The following is a 21798-nucleotide window of genomic DNA, read 5'->3' on the forward strand; positions in this document are numbered from 1 at the left end:
TGGAATGCTAATCACTAAAAAAAAAAAAAAAAAAAAAAAAGTAGCTGAATTGACTATCGCTATTTATTCAATGGTAAAGCCAAAAACAAAAGAAAACAAAACAAAAACCTTGGAATTTTAAATACGATAAGATGATAAGAAACAGAAAAGAAGAAAACTATACTGCCAAATATTGTTACTGAACTTAGACATTTACAAATAATCACGGAATTAAAGTTTTGCTCAAAGAATTTACTACTTTCCAGGGCACCAAAAGAGACAATTTTGTTCCACCTATCTCCTGATACAATGAAAGCTAACTTTTCTTGATTATCCTAAGAAAATTAATGAGCTAGTTTAGGGATCCCCCAGTTTAGGGATTTATCCAACTGTAATCTAATAAGCTAATACAATGCTTCTAGAATGAAGTGCAGAACTGAACATCAACTTGAAATATGAAAACAGCAGTACATGTGGTAACATGTAAGTTTTGTCAAAAGTAACGAATGCAGTGCTTAATTGGAACTTAATATGGCTCTCTGACTTTCCAATAACTCATCTAAAGCCAAAGCTGTAATACTAAGACAACAAATTTATGAAGAAAAGTGTAATAGGAGTGCAAGAAGAATTATAAAGGTGATTCACAGGTATACTTACAGATCCTTGGAGAAATAAAATCGGAAGCCCAATTCCAAACCTTTCTCCTAAGATTTTCACAGCAGATAATAGCTGGAAGGCTTGTGGACCAAAGTCCTGTGATGTATCATCTGAGTCATCAATGGAAGAGCAAGTATCCAATCTAAGTAATAATATGATAGAAAGCTTAGCTTAGGCATATACCTTTAGAAATAAAAAGATTTCATGTAATAATTAACCAAGTAAAAAAAAAATCTCAAATATGCCAACTGCTTCATAAGCTAACAAATAAAGTTCATTACAGCCAAGACCATGTGAAGTACGTAAAACATGAAATATAAACCATAATATAGCTTTGTATGTTATGTTGATGGTTCTCGACCCTAGTACCCCGGAACCCAAATTTCACAGGAGGTATCTCGGACCATAAACAGAAGAGTAGGGAGATTCAAGCAAGCAGAATGCAGAAGTATAGCTTGAAAAGCTCCACTCAACTGATTATATAAATACGGGACTTTTGGGTTAGGTTGTAATGGGAGAAAAAGGTTGTTGCAAAAAAAAGTAACTTAAAAACCGAATCTCCCATGCAATAAATTATTAGCTTAAACTCGGATGACTGTAAAATATGACATAAAGATAAAGTGCACCTCATTTAAGTCCACTTGGAAGTTACATTCCTAAGCCATCCTTCAGGTAGATTTGGAATTATCATTAACACAAATGAGAATTCTTTAAAGCTGGGTGAGAACAAAAGGACTCCTTAGAGAAAATCAACTAATACAGTTCAACTACCTAATTCCATTACTGTCTTTATAACAAATAGCTTTGAAATAGCAGTAAGAATACAGTCGATATTCCAGATATAATATGTTTTGGGGGGAAAGACTACATTTAGGTTTATCCTCCTATTCTAACTTCTTTATAGGATACTTAGCTCATTAATTTTCTTTTCTAGTATGAATATTTAAAGCTATCAGATTCTCACAAAGTACAACCTCTGCTGTATCTTCCAAGTTTTAATGTATATTATTGTAATCATCACTAAAGTTCTAAAAATGTTTTTAATTTCCAGTCTGATTCTCTTTGATTTATGAGTAACTGAAAGAAGACATACAAATGGCCAACAGACACATGAAAAAGGGCTCCACATCGCTCGGCATCAGGGAAATCCAAATCAAAACCTCAATGAGATACCACCTCAAAATGGCTAAAATTAACAAGTCAGGAAACAACAGATGCTGGCAGGGATGAAGAGAAAGGGGAACCCTCCTACACTGTTGGTGGGAACGCAAGCTGGTGCAGCCACTCTGGAAAACAGTATGGAGGTTCCTCAGAAAGTTGAAAATAGAGCTACCGTACAACCCAGCAATTGCACTACTGGGTATTTACCCCAAAGATACAAATGTAGTGATCTGAAGGGGTACGTGCACCCCAATGTTTATAGCAGCAATGTCCACAATCGCCAAACTATGGAAAGAGCCAAGATGTCCATCAACAGATGAATGGATAAAGAAGATGTGGTGTGTATGTGTGTGTGTGTGTGTATATATATATGGAATATTATGCAGCCATCAAAAAACTAAAATCTTGCCATTTGCAATAACGTGGATGGAACTAGAGGGTATTATGCTGAGCGAAATAAGTCAATCAGAGAAAGACATATATCATATGATCTCACTGATATGAGGAATCCTTAATCTCAGGAAACACACTGAGGGTTGCTGGAGTGGTGGGGGGTGGGAGGGATGCGGTGGCTGGGTGATAGACATTGGGGAGGGTATGCGCTATGGTGAGCACTGTGAATTGTGTAAGACTGATGAATTACAGACCTATACCTCTGAAACAAATAATACATTATATGTTAAAAAAAAAAAAGATAGTAGGAAGGGAAAAATGAAGGGGGGGAAATTGGAGGGGGAGATGAACCATGAGAGACTGTGGACTCTGAGAAACAAACTAAGGGTTCTAGAGTGGAGGTGGGTGGGGGGATGGGTTAGCCTGGTGATGGGTATTAAATAGGGCACATATTGAACAGAGCACTGGGTGTTATACGCAAACAATGAATCATGGAACACTACATCAAAAAAAAATAAATTTTTTAAAAAGTGTTATTTTTAATTCCCAAACGAATGAGAACTTTCTTTGTTTATCCTCTTATTTCCTTCTAATTCAATTTCATTCTGATCAGAAAAAGTGGTGTGTTTAATACCAATACATTGAAAACTTTTGCGACAATGCTACAGTCTAGTATAAGGTCCAGAAAACGTCTTTGTAAAGGGCCAGACAGCAAATAGTTTAGGTTTTGTGTCTCTGTGTAACAGCTACTGGGCATTCAACTCTGCAAAAACAGCCACAGACAATATACAAACAAAAGGGTATGCTGTATTCCAAGAAAACTTCATCCACAAAAACAGGCAGCAAAGTGGCTTTGGTCTACAAGCCACAGTTTGCCAACCCTGCTCTAACACAGGGTCAAATTTTTATCAATGTTTCACGTATGTTTGAGAAGCATAGTCTCTAATTCAGCGCTTCCCAGCCAGTGTGCTGCTATTGGACTGCAGGGGTGCTGTATAGTTAATCACGGTTCTGGACAGAACCCGGGCCCGAGTAGTACATAGCCTAGTGTGCTATATAGATATTATATTAGCTTTGTGGATCATGAAGTGAAAATGTTTGAGATACATTGTTCTAAATGCTTAGTATAGGGTTCTAAATAGCAAGTGTGTGGCAAATCAAACTTGTTACTATGTTGACCGAATTTCCTACAGCTTACTCATTTTTGGATTGCTTAACCTAACAATAACCAAAAATTATATCAAACTCTCCTACTTTAATGGTGGATTTGTTGGTTTCTTCCAGCTGTTCTGACAGTTTGTGCTTTATATATTTGTAGAGTTTTGGGGTTTTTTTGAGGTGCATAGAACAATTCTGTCCTCTTAGAGAAGCAACTTTTTGTCACCAGAGATCATCTTCATCCCTAGTAATTATTTTTTTGTCTAATAGTAACACAGCTACCATGCCTAGGTATAGCTAACTCAACTAGTTATATCATTTGTTTTTATTTTTCAGTTAATATGCAGTTAAATTGACTGTGTATTTGTGCATATGTAAAGTTTTACGAATTTAAACACATCTATTGATTCATAAGCATAGGTTCATCCAACCCCCACAATCAGCTACTATCACAATCAGGACACACAACAAATCCATCGCAGTAAACAGTCCCTTGTGCTAGCCCTTTGTAATCACACCCTCCACCTCGCTCTAAACTCTGGCAACCACTGATCTTTTCTTCATCCCTATAGTATAGTCTTACTTTTGAGAGAATATCATATAAATGGGATCACACTGTAAAATTGGTATTATTTCTTCTTTTAAAAAGTTTGGTAAAATTTGCCATTTAAACCATTTGGGCTAGGGAATTTTATTTCCAGAGGTTTTTAACAGATCTAATTTCTTTAAAGTCGTACAACTATCCAAGTTATCTACTTCATTGTGGCTGAATTTTGTTAGTTTGAGGTTATCAAGGAATTGGGTCTGTTTCCTCTAAATTACTGAATGTACATGCACTGAGTTATTCATAGTGTTTCCTTATGATTCTTTTAATGTCTATTGGGCCTGTAGTGAAATTCCTTTCATTCCTGGTATTCGTAATCTCTGTATCCTCTTTTTTTTTTCTTGTTAGAAGTTTCTACCAATTTTATTGACCTTTTCAAAGAATGAGCTTTTGAGTTCTTTGGTTTTTCTCTTTTGTTTTTCTGTTTTCTATTTCATTTCTGCTCTTTATTATTTCCTTCCTTCTGCTTCCTTTTAGTTTACTTTGTTCTTATTTGCTTCCTAAGGTGGAAGCTTAATTACAGCTTTGAAACTTTTCTTCTATTGTAAGTATTTAATGCTCTAAACTTCCCTCTCAGTATTGCTTTAGCTGCATCCCATACATTTTGTATTTTCATTTCATTCAGCTCAAAATATTTTCCAGTTGACCTTGAGACCTCCTCTTTGACTCATGGGTTACTTAGTAGTGTGCTATTTAATCTTCGAGTGTTCGGAGACTTTCCTGATACCTTTCTGTTATTGGTTTCTAGTTTAATTCCTTTATAGTCAGAAAACACACTCCATATGAACAGAATTCTTTTAAATGTATTAAGGTTTGTTTTATGGCCCAGAATATAATCTACATTTGTGAACATTCCATCAGCACCTGGGAAGAATGTTTATTCCACTATTGTTGCGTGGAGTGTTCTATAAAAGTTAATTAGATCCAGTTTGTCAACAGTCCTATTCATTTCTATCTTCTTACTGATTTTCCTCTACTAGTTCCATTAATTACTGAGAGATGTTGAAGTCGCCAACTGTAATTATGGATTTCTGTATTTCTCCTTTTAATTCTGTCAGTTCTTTTGTTAAGTATATACACATTTAGGTTATGTGTTCTTGGATATGATGGTTAACTTGATGTGTCAACTTGGCTAGGCTATGGTGCCCAGTTGTCTGGTCAAACACTAATCTAGATGCTATTATAAATATTTTGTAGGTGGGATTGCCACTTCCAATCAGTTGACTTTAAGCAGACTACTTGATAATGTGAGTCTCATCCAAACAAATGAAGGCCTTAAAGAGCAAAGACTGAGGTTTGCTGCAGAACAAGGAATTGTGACTCAAGACTATTAAGACAGAAATCCTGCCTGACTTTCCAGCCTGCCAGCTTGCCCTACAAATTTCAGACTTGCCAACCCCCACAACTGCCATCAGCCAATTCCTTAAAATCAATCTGTGTAAGTGTGTGTGTGTGTGTGTGTGTGTGTGTGTCTGGAGAACTGTGATTCATTGGTAAACTACCTTTTTATCATGTAATGTCTTTCTTTAACCCTGATAGTATTCTTTCTCCAAAGTCTCCACTGTCCGATATTAAAATAACAACTCCAGATTTCTTTTGATTAGTGTTTTCATGGTATATAGTTGTTATCCTATTATTTTAAGTTGTTATACCTATATAATTATACTTGTGGATTTCTCATAGACAGCATATGGTTGGGTCATTTTTTTTTTAAGTTTATTTATTTATTTTTAAGTAATCTCTATACTCAACATGGCCTCAAATTCATGACCCCAAAATCAAGAGTTGCATGCTCCTCTGACTGAGCCAGCCAGGCGCTCCTAGTTGGGGCATATTTAAAACCAATTCTAACAATGTCTGCCTTTAGATGGTGATTTTGGACCATTTATACTTAATATAAATATTGATATATTTAGATTTAGGTCCATTTTATTGGTTTATCTATTTGTAAAGCAAATTAATACTGTCTGCTTTGTCTGCTATTTAAATAAATTCATTATTTTGTTTTTTAAAACTGTAATACATATCATTCAACAAAAACTCAATTAAAAATTATTTGCAGGGTGCCTGGGTAGCTCAGTCAGTGGAGCATCTGCCTCTTGATCTCAGGTCTTGATCTCAGGGTTGTGAGTTCAAGCCACACATTGGGCATGGAGCCTACTTAAAAAAATATATACATATTTGAAAAGGAAGAGAAACAAAGACTTTTAGAATCTCCATTTAGAAGAAAAAATCTTTACCTGGACCTGCAATTATCACAGCATTTTTCAGTTCCCATAATACCCATGGAGGCCTTTCGTAGTTGTTTGTCTTCAAAATGAGACAAGATGAGTCTACCCAAGAGAAAATTTAAAATTAAATAAAAGAACAAAACCATATATGTTAAAATCATTGCTGAAAATAATGAGGTGAAATCATCACTAATTGATTGACCTGGGATCTCATTATCTGGCTTCAGTTTACTGAGGCACAAGGAAAGTCACCTTAAAAATTCAGCACATATGTAACACCAACAAAATATTGTTTCTAAGTACTTCTAATTATTTTGCAAGACTTTTTCTTAAAAGAGCACCATTCATAAATCTGTTATTAATTAATATAAAACAAGTAATACATACTTTCGCCTACACCTTCTGGAATGAAGATATTTTTCCATCTTTCCCATCATCTGTAATTTGTATAATCGAAACTTTTCATTGGGAATCTCACTAAGGCGGTGCCTGTCAATTACAAATATCACAGGAATTTATAAAATTGCATTAGCGATTTTGTTACTTTTACATTTATTACTGTTTACTTTTCATAATATAAAGCACCTCTACCAAGATAAAAAAAATTTTCTATCATCCCAGAAAGTTACATGTCCCTTTCCAGTCAATGCCCCCACAAGCATTTTTCTGACTTTTATGAAAATTACTTTTGAAAGAATTCTATACCTACGTCCAAGCATCAATTTTTTAGCTGCCTTTAAAAAATTATTATAGGGGCGCCTGGGTGGCACAGTCGTTAAGCATCTGCCTTCGGCTCAGGTCATGATCCCGGGGTCCTGGGATCGAGCCCCACATCGGGCTCCCTGCTCCATGGGAAGTCTGCTTCTCCCTCTCCCACTCCCCCTGCTTGTGTTCCTGCTCTCACTATCTCTCTCTGCCAAATAAATAAAAATAAAAATAATAAAAAATTATTATAAACCCTAAAGTTTTTCATTTTGATTTATATGCTACATGCTTTTTGGCAATCTTTCCACTATATATGAATTTTTACATTTTCCCAGTAAAAGGTTATTTTATCTGAGAAACTAAAAACAAACTGAAAGAGGCTCATAATCCAAGTATGAGCCTTCATCCCTATTTGCTCTTCAGAGGATTTCTCATGCCCCTAAAACTATCCCTTTGTACTATATTCTATTATGGGATACCAATAAAACATCAGAATTAATTTCTTCCTTCAAACAATTATAACTGATTTTTTCCATAATACTGAATTTATTTAAAATTGTTAGCACTAAAGACATGTTTGTTTGTTTTTAAAAAGTTAATTCTAGTCTACTGTGAAGAAATTCCATCAATATCAGATATCAGAAGATGATGATAATCTCCCAATAGCTGTGCACGTCTTTCCAAGAATTCTTTCAAGAATAAACAGAAGTCTGAGTTGAGTAGATTTCAGATATTTCAAAAGAAAACAATGTTTGCATATAAGATCTAATTGATAATACTGATCCTCATTAAAACGGATCCTCACCTTTGACTATGCAAACTTCTGACTGATAAAAATACCTCTGTACAATTCTCAAACATGACACCAACAGGGAATCCAGTTAAGTGACTTCTGGTAACTCTGAACACACAAATGACTCCTTATTCAAAAACCTTTTGATCTGACACCACCAACCACCATGACCTCCCATATAATTTACCTAAAAGTCTCTTCCAACTGTTGACTCTAGTTCCTCCTGATTTCATTCTTCCTAGCCCATGGCCTAAAAATTATAGTTGACCATTAAGCAACACAAGTTTAAACCTCATCAGTCCACTTACATGTGAATCTTTTTTATAAATACAGTACAGTACTGTAAATGTATTTTTTCTTATGATTTTTTAAAATAGCATTTTCTTTTCTCTAGCTTATTTATGGTAAGAATACAGTATGTAATAGATATAACATATGAAATAAGTGCTAATCTACTGTTTATGTTATCCATAAGGCTTCCAGTCAACAGTAGGCTATTAGTAGTTAAGTTTTGGAAGAGTTAAAGGTTATATGTAGATTTCTGACTGCGTGGGGGAGTCAGCACTCCTAATGCTCATGTTGTTCAAGGATCAACTGTAGTTCTTTTTTTGCTTTGTTTGTTTAGCTCACCTCCTCCTCAGAAAGAACAAAGAAAACAAACATCTACACTCCAAGTACTATAGCCTCCCTTATATTTGGTTCAGATGACCTACATTTAACTAATGTTCTCATTATCAGTGTCAGTAACAAAGCTGAAAAAATAAAATTACAAGTGTCTAAAAGCCAATCTAGTAAATATTTATTCTACTTTTGGGACTATTAAAGTACAATATTTCACATAATAAAAATAAGTTGAAAAAGAAGAAAAATTCTAAAAGCAATCCATAAATAAAAATAGATGGAACCAGCTGGAAGATTTATTAAATTGAAACTAACTTGCAAATTATTCCCTTTAAAAAAGGTTACAATAACTATTGGGTTTGACTGTTTAAAATAACAGCAAATGCAGACACTGAGACGTTGCTGGTCGTATAGCTTCTGCAATAAGAAATATAAAATTACACATTGACACTGATGACTGGACAAGTTTCTTCTCTCAATCATAGCATTCTAGCATAAGATACCCTCTAAAAATTTTATGAATTACAGTAATCTTTTCACTGAGAACCAGCAACCCCATTTATTCTCAAACTTTGTTTCTTCCAATAGAAGAGATTTGTCACAAGGATGACACAGATCTCTCCTAAATCCTCGCTGAACTCTTTTTTATCATGATTAACCCTATAGGTTTATTTCCCTTAGGATGGATGCAAAGAACAACCTGTCTATACTAAAATTCAAGCACGGGGTTCCTGGCACCATTATTCGATTACTACTCACTAATATTTCTTGTGAAATCTTACTGAGATAACCATACAAAGTATCTTCTGAGATGCAGATAAACAGCAAGTATATCTACTGATGAACCTGCAAAGTCATAGTATAAAACTCAGGCTGTTAAGTGTTCAGCACCTTTAGGATAATATATAAATAAATCAGAATTGGTGGGAATCAACATATGTTCGATACAATCCCAAATTTAATAGTATCAGATATAGCTGTGCTCTATCCCAATTATTTTAGTTTATAAAAAACACAACAGTCAAAAGAAAAACAATAATTGTTCTGTTTAAGGGGGATGGTTTTATTGACTATGTTAAGAAACAAAAGCTACCACTGTTCTTAAAAGGAAGAGCTTAAAATTTATACCAAACATTTTTACCTAATTAATCCCTATTCTTCTTTCAGATCTCAACTCACCCTATCAATTCTTGAAGGAAGACTTACCTGAACTTTTTAACTTGATAAATACATCCTATTATATACTTACTACCCAATGCAACTTTCCTTCATAGTACTTAACACAGCAGTAATTTTACACAGATTTGCATGATCCCTTTTAAAATCTCTTTCGATTATTGAAATTGTCAAACACAAGTAGAGAACAGTAAAATGAACCCTATGTATCCACAGTTGTGTGATTCTGTGATTAAGATATGCCATTTCCATTATACACTAAGCTCTCTAAGAACAGGTACCATATCTGTTTTTATTTATCATTGTATCCCCAGCATAGAGCATAATGCTTAAAATATAGTGGGCATTCAAAACAAAACATTGCTGAATGCTGCATAAAAATAAAAACTGTATGGATAGGTACTCTCATCATATTAATAATAGGAGCTAATATGTCCATTCAAGAGCTCAGTTTATTCAGCAACATGGATGTGCATTTTGAAAATACCTCATCTGAACAGCTCCATTAGTTACCATATATAAGTTTTTTTCCTGGGATTTTATCCCCCTATGGATGGAGGAATCAGTTGCTACCCTGCCCCTAAAGTTTTTGCAAGATGAAGTTTTCCTTTCCAATATAAATCTCATAGAACTTAAGTACCAATAAAAGACTTGCTTCATGTTTAAGTAGAATGATCTCTTCCTACATTTAAACACTAAACACTTAATTTTTTTCATGGCAGTCAATCAGTACAGTGAATGGGTACAGTGCAACATGATTATTCACATACAGTCAAAGACAGCTTGCATGCTTTCATAGAACTAACAAAAGAAACAAATGGTAAAGAGACTCAAATAGGGATTGGTAAAAGTCACTTGGAATAAGCACAGGAAGAAAGAACCAATGGGGCGCCTGGGTGGCTCAGTCGTTGAGCGTCTGCCTTCAGCTCAGGTCATGATCCCAGGGTCCTGGGATCGAGTCCCGCATCGGGCTCCCTGCTCCGCGGGAAGCCTGCTTCTCCCTCTCCCACTCCCCCTGCTTGTGTTCCTGCTCTCGCTGTCTCTTTCTCTGTCAAATAAATAAATAAAATCTTTAAAAAAAAAAAAAAAAAAAGAAAGAACCAATAAGAAAATAAACAGTATCTAAAGAAAACTATGGCTGAAGACATATCGAAACTTGAGAGGACCTGGGGAGAAAAAAACAGTTTGTCCATGCACAATATTAGGAAAGCACCCACAGGATCCATGTTCCATTCCCAGCATACTCCTGATTTAGTTAATTCTTCACACTCAATGAAGTACAGCTGAAATTAGGTCATCTCCTCTGGTTCTTACCACAAAGGTTCTTAGATGTCCTCTGTTTTGTTTTGGTCTTAAATGCACTTATACACATTACTTGAAATTTTGCATGCAGCTTCAAATACTTTCCAGGCTTATATGGAAAGAAAGAAATCTGCAAGGGTGAAAGCAATAAATGTTTTTACCTATTTATGTTAATGTCTGCTGGAGCCCAGAGTACATGACAAGAACTCTGAAGTCCATCACGGCCAGCTCTCCCAATCTCCTGGTAATATGATTCCATTTCCTTAGGAGCACCATAATGAATGACTTTGCGAATGTCAGCTTTATTAATGCCCATTCCAAAAGCTATGGTAGCCACGACACACTGAGAATAAATAACAACATAGTTTGACAAATATGTAGCAGAACCAAAACCTGACATCTTTACCTTTTGGTAAGAGTAATAATTAGTTCATTAACTAAACTCCCTGGCATGAAACTGAATTTAATATAATTTCAACCAATCACTTACAGATCAAAAGATTATCTGCCCAATTTACAAATTAGGGATTGGGAACCCTAAAATAGGATTTTTATTTAATCCCTATAAAAAATAGCAACTAAAGTGGTCTCTCTGAACACCTATGAGTGAGTACAAGACACAAAATAGGCTCTTAAAATACTTATTAAAAGAGACTTTGTGTTATTATGAAGTTTCAAGAGTCCTTACCTGATTGTCCAGTATCTTAATATTTTCTAGCATAATTCCAAGATGGAAGGAAACTTCTCATTAAAGATGGTAAAATGAAACATGAATTTAACTCAGCATCTTTAAAATAGGATAAAACTGGTAGATATCTAACATATATGAGCATACTGAAATGAGACTTACATGATTGGGGGGAATTTTAGGGAAGAATTAATGATAAGAACATACAAAAAATTAGAAAAACTTTTAAAGTATTAACAATAAAAGAAGATGTGCAATAAAAGTAACTATAATATACTACATGGCTTAGAGATAAAAAGCATTTACAGAGAAATAATTATGTAAATATATAATATTTGAATATATATATTGATCTAACCAAATTATGTTAATGTTGGGAGGAAAGCGGGTTAGAAATACATAAACAGAGTGAGCAGAGGGTAGGAAGGGGTGTGAAAGGGAGCTAAACTTTCATGCCTCAAAGTGGGAAGTCAATAGACAATGCCTAAATCTAATAAATGAAAACTAAGTGGTAAGAGTAAAAGCAAATCACTGCAAGATCTAGTGGTAAACACCAAAAGAATAAACCAAAAGAGATGAGAATAGGAGACAAAAGTGGGGAAAGAAGGAGGGGCTGATGTTCTCATTTTAAGCACTGTAGAAGTAGCTGGTTCTTTAAACTATGTGTGTGTATAACCAATAAAAATTAAAGTGCTATTAAATGTATTAAGGGGCGCCTGGGTGGCTCAGTCGTTAAGCGTCTGCCTTCGGCTCAGGTCATGATCCAGGGTCCTGGGATCGAGCCACGCATCAGGCTTCCTGCTCAGCGGGAAGCCTGCTTCTCCCTCTCCCACTCCCCGTGCTTGTGTTCCCTCTCATGCTGTGTCTCTGTCAAATAAATAAATAAAATCTTAAAAAAAAAATGTATTAAGATGGAATAAGAATAGAAGACAGACAGGGCGCCTGGGTGGCTCAGTCGTTAAGCGTCTGCCTTCGGCTCAGGTCATGATCCCAGGGTCCTGGGATCGAGTCCCACATCGGGCTCCCTGCTCAGCGGGAAGCCTGCTTCTCCCTCTCCCACTCCCCCTGCTTGTGTTCCTGTTCTCGCTGTCTCTCTCTGTCATATAAATAAATAAAATCTTAAAAAAAAAAAAAAAAGATAAGAATAGAAGACAGACAGACAGAAAGAGAGGGGTGGGGGAGAGAGGAAGAAAGAAGAAGAAAATGCTGAACAGATAAAAAGGAAGTATAAGAAAAGTGAGAGAGAAAAAAACCATCAAAATAGAAATTTATTAACAAAAAGCTTTGAGGGGCACCTGGCTGACTCAGTCGGTAGAGTTGTGACTCTTGATCTTGGGGTTCTGAGTTCAAGCCTGAAATTGGGTGTAGAGATTACTTAAAAATAAAATCCTAAAAGAAAAAACTTTGAGTGGGGGCGCCTGGGTGGCTCAGTCATTAAGCATCTGCCTATGGCTCAGGTCATGATCCCAGGGTTCTGGGATCGAGCCCCACATCGGGCTCCCCACTCAGTGGGAAGCCTGCTTCTCCCTCTCCCACTCCCCTTGCTTGTCTTCCCTCTCTCGCTATGTCTCTCTCTGTCAAATAAATAAATAAAATCTTTAGCCTCCCACTCCTGGGAAAGAGAGAGAGGCCACCACTGCAGGACGGTAGAGAAGAGCTCAGCAACTCCGGGAGGGGACCGCGCCTGCCCCATCTGAGCCTCGGAGCACTGCTGGACCAGGAGGACAGTTGTGAAGCCAGTGCATTTTTGATTCAATGGGGCCGAATGGGTCATGAGGTAGATGGTTAGTAGTACTGTGCTTTGACATAAGATCCCAGGAGGAGTGAGATGGCAGAGGAGTAGGACACCTAAATTTCATCTGGTCCCAGGAACTCAGCTAGATAGGTATCAAACCATTCTGAACACCTACGAACTCAACAGGAGATAGAAGAAAAGAATAGCAGCAACTCTCTGAACAGAGAAGCGACCACTTTCTGGAAGGTCTCTTCTGATTTGTTTAGTGTATATTTTTCTGGGGTCGTTGTTACCCTGTTAGCATTTTGTTCTCTCATTGATCTGTTCTCCTCTGGACAAAATGACAAGATGGAAAAACTCACCTCAAAAAAAAGAACAAGAGGCAGTACCGACTGCCAGGGACTTAATCAATATGGACATTAGTAAGATGTCAGAACTAGAGTTCAGAATGACAATTTTAAATATACTAGCTGGGCTTGAAAAAACCATGGAAGATACTAGAGAAACCCTTTCTGGAGAAATAAAAGAACTAAAATCTAACCAAGTCAAAATCAAAAAGGCTATTAATGAGGTGCAATCAAAAATGGAGGCTCTAACTGCTAGGATAAATGAGGCAGAAGAGAGAATCAAGGATACAGAAAACCAAATGATAGAGAATAAAGAAGCTGAGAAAAAGAGAGATAAATGACTACTGGATCATGAGGGCAAAATTCGAGGGATAAGTGATACCATAAGACGAAACAACATTAGAATAATTGGGATCCCAGAAAAAGAAGAAAGAGAGAGAGGGGAGGAAGGTATATTGGAACAAATTATAGCAGAGAACTTCCCTAATTTGGGGAAGGAAACAGGCATCAAAATTCAGGAGGCACAGAGAAACCCCCTCAAAATCAATAAAAATAGGTCAACACCCCAACATCTAATAGTAAAACTTACAAGTCTCAGAGACAAAGAGAAAATTCTGAAAGCAGCTCGGGAGAAGAGATCTATAACCTACAATGGTAGAAACATTAGATTGGCAACAGACCCATCCACAGAGACCTGGCAGGCCAGAAAGGACTGGCATGATAGATTCAGAGAACTAAATGAGAAAAATATGCAGCCAAGAATACTATAGCCAGCTAGACTGTCATTGAAAATAGAAGGAGAGATAAAAAGCTTTCAGGACAAACAAAAACTAAGGGAATTTGCAAACACGAAACCAGCCCTACAAGAAATCTTGAAAGGGGTCCTCTAAGCAAAGAGAGAGCCTAAAAGCAACATCGACCAGAAAGGAACACAGACAATATACAGTAACAGTCACCTTACAGGCAATACAATGGCACTAAATTCCTATCTTTCAATAGTTACCCTGAATGTAAATGGGCTAAATGCCCCAATCAAAAGACACAAGGTATCAGATTGGATTAAAAAACAAGACCCATCGATATGCTGTCTGCAAGAGACTCATTTTCAACCCAAAGACACCCCCAGATTGAAAGTGAGGGGGTGGAAAACCATTTACCATGCTAAGGGACACCAAAAGAAAGCTGGGGTGGCAATCCTTATATCAGACAAATTAGATTTTAAACCAAAGACTATAATAAGAGATAAGGAAGGACACTATATCCTACTTAAATGGTCTATCCAATGAGAAGATCTAACAATTGTAAATATCTATGCCCCTAACACGGGAGCAGCCAATTATATAAGCCAATTAATAAAAAAAGCAAAGAAACACATTAACAACAATACAATAATAGTGGGGGACTTTAACACCCCCCTCACTGAAATGGACAGATCATCTAAGCAAAAGATCAACAAGGAAATAAAGACTTTAAATGACACACTGGACCAAATGGACTTCACAGATATATTCAGAACATTTCATCCCAAAGCAACAGAATACACATTCTTCTCTAGTGCCCATGGAACATTCTCCAGAACAGATCACATCCTAGGCCACAAATCAGGTCTCAACAGGTACCAAAAGATTGGGATCATTCCCTGCATATTTTCAGACCACAATGCTTTGAAACTAGAACTCAATCACAAGAGGAAAGTCGGAAAGAACTCAAATACATGGAGGCTAAAGAGCATCCTACTAAAGAATGAATGGGTCAACAGGAAATTAAAGAATTAAAAAAATTCATGGAAACAAATGAAAATGAAAACACAACTGTTCAAAATCTTTGGGGTGCAGCAAAGGCAGTTCTAAGAGGAAAGTATATAGCAGTACAAGCCTTTCTCAAGAAACAAGAAAGGTCTCGAATACACAACCTAACCCTACACCTAAAGGAGCTGGAGAAAAAACAGCAAATAAAGCCTAAACCCAGCAGGAGAAGAGAAATAATCAAGATCAGAGCAGAAATCAATGAAATAGAAACCAAAAGAACAGTAGAACAGATCAATGAAACTAGAAGCTGGTTCTTTGAAAGAATTAACAAGATTGATAAACCCCTGGCCAGACTTATCAAAAAGAAAAGAGAAATGACCCAAACCAACAAAATCACAAAGGAAAGAGGAGAGATCACAACCAACACCAAAGAAATACAATTATAAGAACATATTATGAGCAACTATATGCCAGCAAATTAGATAATCTGGAAGAAATGGATGCATTCCTAGAGATGTATCAACTACCGAAACTGAACCAGGAAGAAATAGAAAACCTGAAAAGACCTATAACCACTAAGGAAACTGAAGCAGTCATCAAAAATCTCCCAAAAAACAAAAGCCCAGGGCCAGATGGCTTTCCAGGGGAATTCTACCAAACATTTCAAGAAGAATTAATACCTATTCTTCTGAAACTGTTCCAAAAAAATAGAAATGGAAGGAAAACTTCCAAACTCGTTTTATGAGGCCAGCATTACCTTGATCCCAAAACCAAAGACCCCATCAAAAAGGAGAATTACAGACCAATATCCTTGATGAGCATGGATGCAAAAATTCTCACCAAAATACTAGCCAATAGGATCCAACAGTACATTAAAAGGATTATTCACCACGACCAAGTGGGATTTATCCCTGGGCTGCAAGGTTGGTTCAACATCTGCAAGTCAATCAATGTGATACAATACATTAATAAAAGAAAAAACAAGAACCATAGGATCCTCTCAATAGATGCAGAAAAAGCATTTGACAAAGTACAGCATCCTTTCTTGATTAAAACTCTTCAGAGTATAGGCACAGAGGGTACGTACCTCAATATCATAAAAGCCATCTATGAAAAACCCATAGCGAATATCATTCTCAATGGGGAAAAACTGAAAGCTTTCCCCCTAAGGTCAGGAACATGGCAGGGATGTCCACTATCACCACTGCTATTCAACATAGTACTAGAAGTCCTAGCCACAGCAATCAGACAACAAATAGAAATAAAAGGCATCCAAATCAGCAAAGAAGAAGTCAAACTCTCTCTTTGCAGATGATACGATACTTTATGTGGAAAACCCAAAAGACTCCACCCCAAAATTGCTAGAAATCATACAGGAATTCAGTGAAGTGGCAGGATAGAAAATCAATGCACAGAAATCAGTTGCATTTCTATACACCAACAACAAGACAGAAGAAAGAGAAATTAAGGAGTCGATCCCAGTTACAATTGCACCCAAAACCATAAGATACTTAGGAATATATCTAACCAAAGAGGCAAAGAATCTGTACTCAGAAAACTATAGAATACTCATGAAAGAAATTGAGGAAGACACAAAGAAATGGAAAAACGTTCCATGCTCATGGATTGGAAGAACAAATATTGTAAAGATGTCAATGCTACCTAGAGCAATCTACACATTTAATGCAATCCCTATCAAAATACCATCAACTTTTTTCAAAGAAATGGAACAAATAATCCTAAAATTTGTATGGAACCAGAAAAGACCCCGAATAGCAAGAGGAACGTTGAAAAAAAAAAAAGCAAAGCTGGTGGCGTCACAATTCCGGCTTCCAGCTCTATTACAAAGCTGTCATCATCAAGACACTATGGTACTGACACAAAAACAGACACATAGATCAATGGAACAGAATAGAGAGCCCAGAAATGGACCCTCAACTCTATGGTCAACTAATCTTTGACAAAGCAGGAAAGATGTCCAGTGGAAAAAAGACAATCTCTTCAATAAATGGTGTTGGGAAAATTGGACAGCCACATGCAGTAGAATGAAACTGGACCATTTCCTTACACCACACACAAAAATAGACTCAAAATGGATGAAAGACCTAAATGTGAGACAGGAGTCCATAAAAATCCTTCAGGAGAACACAGGCAGCAACCTCTTCAACCTTACATCACCAAAGGCAAGGGAAGCAAGGGCAAAAATGAACTATTGGGACTTCATCAAAATAAAAACATTGGGGAGGGTATGTGCTATGGTGAGCACTGTGAATTGTATGAGACTATTGAATCACAGACCTGTGCCTCTGAAACAAATAATACATTATATGTTTAAAAAAAAAAAAGAAGATAGCAGGAAGGCAAAATGAAGGGGGGGAAATCAGAGTGGGAGACAAACCATGAGAGACTATGGACTCTGAGAAACAAACTGAGGGTTCTAGAGGGGAGAGGGGTAGGGGGATAGGTTAGCCTGGTGATGGGTATTAGAGCGGGCACGTACTGAATGGAGCACTGGGTGTTATATGCAAACAATGAATCATGGAACACTGCATCAAAAACTAATGATGTAATGTATGGTGATTAACATAACATAATAAAATAAAATTTAAAAAAATTTAAAAAATTAAAAATAAATCTTTTCTCACACAATGCCAATCCTACAAACTACACAGTCAATAAATGATTAAACAGGTATGACCAAAGGAAATGTAGCTGGCCCTGTACTTTTTGAGTCAAATTATTAAATAATTATCTGCCAGTTAAAAAAAAAAAAGATAAAAAGCTTTTGCACATCAAAGGAAACAGTCAGCAGAACCAAAAGACGACCGACAGAATGGGAGAAGATATTTGCAAATGACGTATCAGATAAAGGGCTAGTATCCAAAATCTATAAAGAACTTATCAAACTCAAAACCCAAAGAACAAATAATCCAATCAAGAAATGGGCAGAAGACATGAACAGACATTTTTCCAAAGAAGACATCCAAATGGCCAACAGACACATGAAAAAGGGCTCAACATCGCTCGGCATCAGGGAAATCCAAATCAAAACCTCAATGAAATACCACCTCACACCAGTCAGAATGGCTAAAATTAACAAGTCAGGAAACGACAGAGGGATGCGGAGAAAGGGGAACCCTCCTACACTGTTGGTGGGAACGCAAGCTGGTGCAGCCACTCTGGAAAACAGTATGGAGGTTCCTCAGAAAGTTGAAAATAGAGCTACCGTATGACCCAGCAATTGCACTACTGGGTATTTACCCCAAAGATACAAATGTAGTGATCTGAAGGGGTACGTGCACCCCAATGTTTATAGCAGCAATGTCCACAATAGCCCAACTATGGAAAGAGCCAAGATGTCCATCAACAGATGAATGGATAAAGAAGATGTGGTATATATATATATATATATATATATATATAATGGAATATAATGCAGCCATCAAAAAACCGAAATCTTGCCATTTGCAATAACGTGGATGGAACTAGAGGGTATTATGCTGAGCGAAATAAGTCAATCAGAGAAAGACATATATCATATGATCTCACTGATATGAGGAATCCTTAATCTCAGGAAACATACTGAGGGTTGCTGGAGTGGCAGGGGGTGGGAGGGATGGGGTGGCTGGGTGATAGACATTGGGGAGGGTATGCGCTATGGTGAGCACTGTGAATTGTGTAAGACTGATGAATTACAGACCTGTACCTCTGAAACAAATAATACATTATATGTTAAAAAAAAAAAAAGATAGTAGGAAGGGAAAAATGAAGGGGGGGAATCGGAGGGGGAGACGAACCACGAGAGACTGTGGACTCTGAGAAACAAACTAAGGGTTCTAGAGTGGAGGTGGGTGGGGGGATGGGTTAGCCTGGTGATGGGTATTAAAGAGGGCACATACTGAACACAGCACTGGGTGTTATACGCAAACAATGAATCATGGAACACTACATCAAAAACTAATGATGTAATGTATGGTGATTAACATAACATAATAAAGTAAAATTTAAAAATAAATAAATAAATAAAATCTTTTAAAAATAAATAAATAAAATCTTTAAAAAAACAACTTTGAATAAAACTAGGTCATTTTGCTATATTTGAAAGTGAATAAGCAACATAATTTTAAGGTTTTTAAAATGTATTTGATTCCATTTTCTTCCAGCTTTATTGGGATATAATTGACATATAACACTGTGTAGGTTTAAGATGCATAATCTAATAATTTGATATCCATATACACTGTGAAATCATTACCACAATAAAGTTACTTACCACATCCATTACTTCCCATGGTTACCATTTGTAAGTGTGTATGTATGTATGTATGTGTGTATGTGTATGTGTGTGTGGTGAGAACTTTAAAGATCTAATTTTCATCATATGATACTGGGTTGTTGCTTTTTTTTAAGATTTTATTTTTAAGTAATCTCTACACCCAACATGGGGCTCGGAATCCACAACCCCGAGATGAAGAGTCACATGCTTTATTGACTGAGCTGGCCAGGTACCTCTTTATGATACTGTTTTTAGATGACATCACCTTATTCTACAGACATGATGTTCAAAATATCATTATAAACTCTCAGGTGAAATAAAGTATTTTATCAAATAATTTACTCACATCCTCATCCCAGAAAGAAAAGAATTCAAGACCTTAAAAAAGCAAATAAAATACAAAAGAACATGAAACTAAAACTCAGGACTAAAAGTAAGAATGAATGGTCACAGTCTAAAAATGCAAATCTACATCTGAATATGGTTAGATTTGGTTAAGAAAAATATGAAAATTTTTTTTTCTAAAATTATAAAAGAGAAAATACTAAGATTCTAAGCATCAGTCAATTCAAGACATTAAGAACTAGGGAGGTGAGCTGGGGAGGTGAGCTCTACTTTTAGGCCCACACCAAAGTATAAATCAACTTCAGAAAAACAGGAGAATGAACATCTAGAATTCCATACATGTATGCATTCAGTAGGCACTCAATAAATATTCAATGGCAAGTAATCAATTCCAAGAGCACCAGACTATTCTATATAGTTGAGGAAATGTATTTTCATCACCTTGGTAAGGTGTCAGAACTTTTGATGCAAATGTGAAGCTTCTGAATTATTTATTTTAATAGCAAAGAAGGCGTACATTGAGGCCAGTTGTCAGATACAACAGAACCCTTGATGTTGTTAGGGTGACGGCATCAATATTAATTTATTAATTTTCATAATGTGGATAAAACTTTTTGACATCCTGCCACAGAAAGGGATAATATAGTGGCACATACATACATACACCTTTCTAGATATTAGGTATCATTAGTGATCACTGTGAGGTTTTTAAAGCCATATTTCAAAGCATTAATGTTTCACTGAAGCTGAATGTAGGTAGCAAAACCATATGCATCCAACAAAGTCTCCTATCACAACATAACAGATAAAGTTTGCAATCTTTCATATCTGCAGATGTTTCTACCTAAATGAGTAATTAATAATAAATCGAGATGAAAGAAATCTTTGATTAATGGCTCAAACATCAATTAAGATTCAGTAAGCAACAGCCAATAAATTTTATCTGATAATTTTCAAACTCCTGAGATAACAGAATAAAACTATAAACATTTAAGAATTTAGGTAACTCTATTCTAAGCAGTTGTGATAGCTGTTCCTATCTTTGGAAAGACGAGGAAGAAAAAGAATAGATGCTTTCAGGCAAGTATGCGTTACAGCATGACAGTGCATATGAACCATACTTGAGGTAGGTTGTTTGAACAATGTTGGTTTGAGGGTGGTTAACAACTACAGAGCTGGACAGAAAGGAAATGGAAGACCTACTGAGCAGAAAATGCAAAGCAGAAGTTAAGTTCATCTCTTAATTTGGGGGGAGGCCTAGTCCACAGGCTTGCTGTAACAGATTTTGGATAGGATGTTGACAGTGTGAAGCTGTTGATTTAAACCTTCCAACATGGTCTGAATTTAATGCTTCCTAAATATTCTGCATGACACCCACTAAACTAGGATTCCAATCACTTCAGATTGGAATTATTACATGATTCCAATCGTTACAGGAATCTCAGCTGGAGCACTGTTCACAGTGACTTCACTGATAACCCTTTCTTTCTTCAGTCTTTCTTCAAATCAATCCTGCTTAGGGCTGCTAATCTAATGTTTCTATAATACTATGCTCTTGCTCAAAAACACAAAGTAGTCTGTCATAATGGTTTTCAAACGCTATCCTGAGGAGCTCTGAGGATTACAGGATACCCCCAAGGACTGTCCTGGGAGACTGGAAGTCTCTTGGATCTCTTGGATCTCTCCCTCATGTCAACTTCAACAAGAATTATTCTACTTCGATTTATTTTACCTATTAGATAAAAATGACTTAAAAAATTAAATGAAAATTTAAATAAAAATTCTAAGCCTCATGTAGTTTAGAAAAACTACAGGTACATCACATCAATCCCAGCCTGCCTCTTTGCAAGTTTTAAGGCCCTCCTCCATAACCTGGCCA

At 36.3% G+C, this 21798-nt stretch overlaps 1 protein-coding gene across 9 annotated transcripts in view; it reads right to left on the reverse strand.

Moving 5' to 3' along the window:
- WRN (WRN RecQ like helicase) overlaps window positions 1-21798 on the reverse strand; it is a 154894-nt gene that overhangs the window by 41234 nt on the left and 91862 nt on the right. For all 9 annotated transcript variants that reach the window (XM_064585580.1, XM_064585576.1, XM_064585577.1 and 6 more), the window contains 4 exons: window positions 10942-11123; window positions 6571-6672; window positions 6193-6285; window positions 637-778 (listed from right to left, as the gene is read on the reverse strand). In XM_064585580.1, the coding sequence (XP_064441650.1) occupies window positions 637-778; window positions 6193-6285; window positions 6571-6672; window positions 10942-11123 (519 nt within the window). The remainder of the gene's footprint in view (window positions 1-636; window positions 779-6192; window positions 6286-6570; window positions 6673-10941; window positions 11124-21798) is intronic.

The sequence above is a fragment of the Mirounga angustirostris genome, unplaced genomic scaffold (assembly GCF_029215605.1).
Source record: "Mirounga angustirostris isolate CCGP_5_RB_7025 unplaced genomic scaffold, mMirAng1.0.hap1 SCAF_2, whole genome shotgun sequence".
Lineage (NCBI taxonomy): Eukaryota > Metazoa > Chordata > Mammalia > Carnivora > Phocidae > Mirounga > Mirounga angustirostris.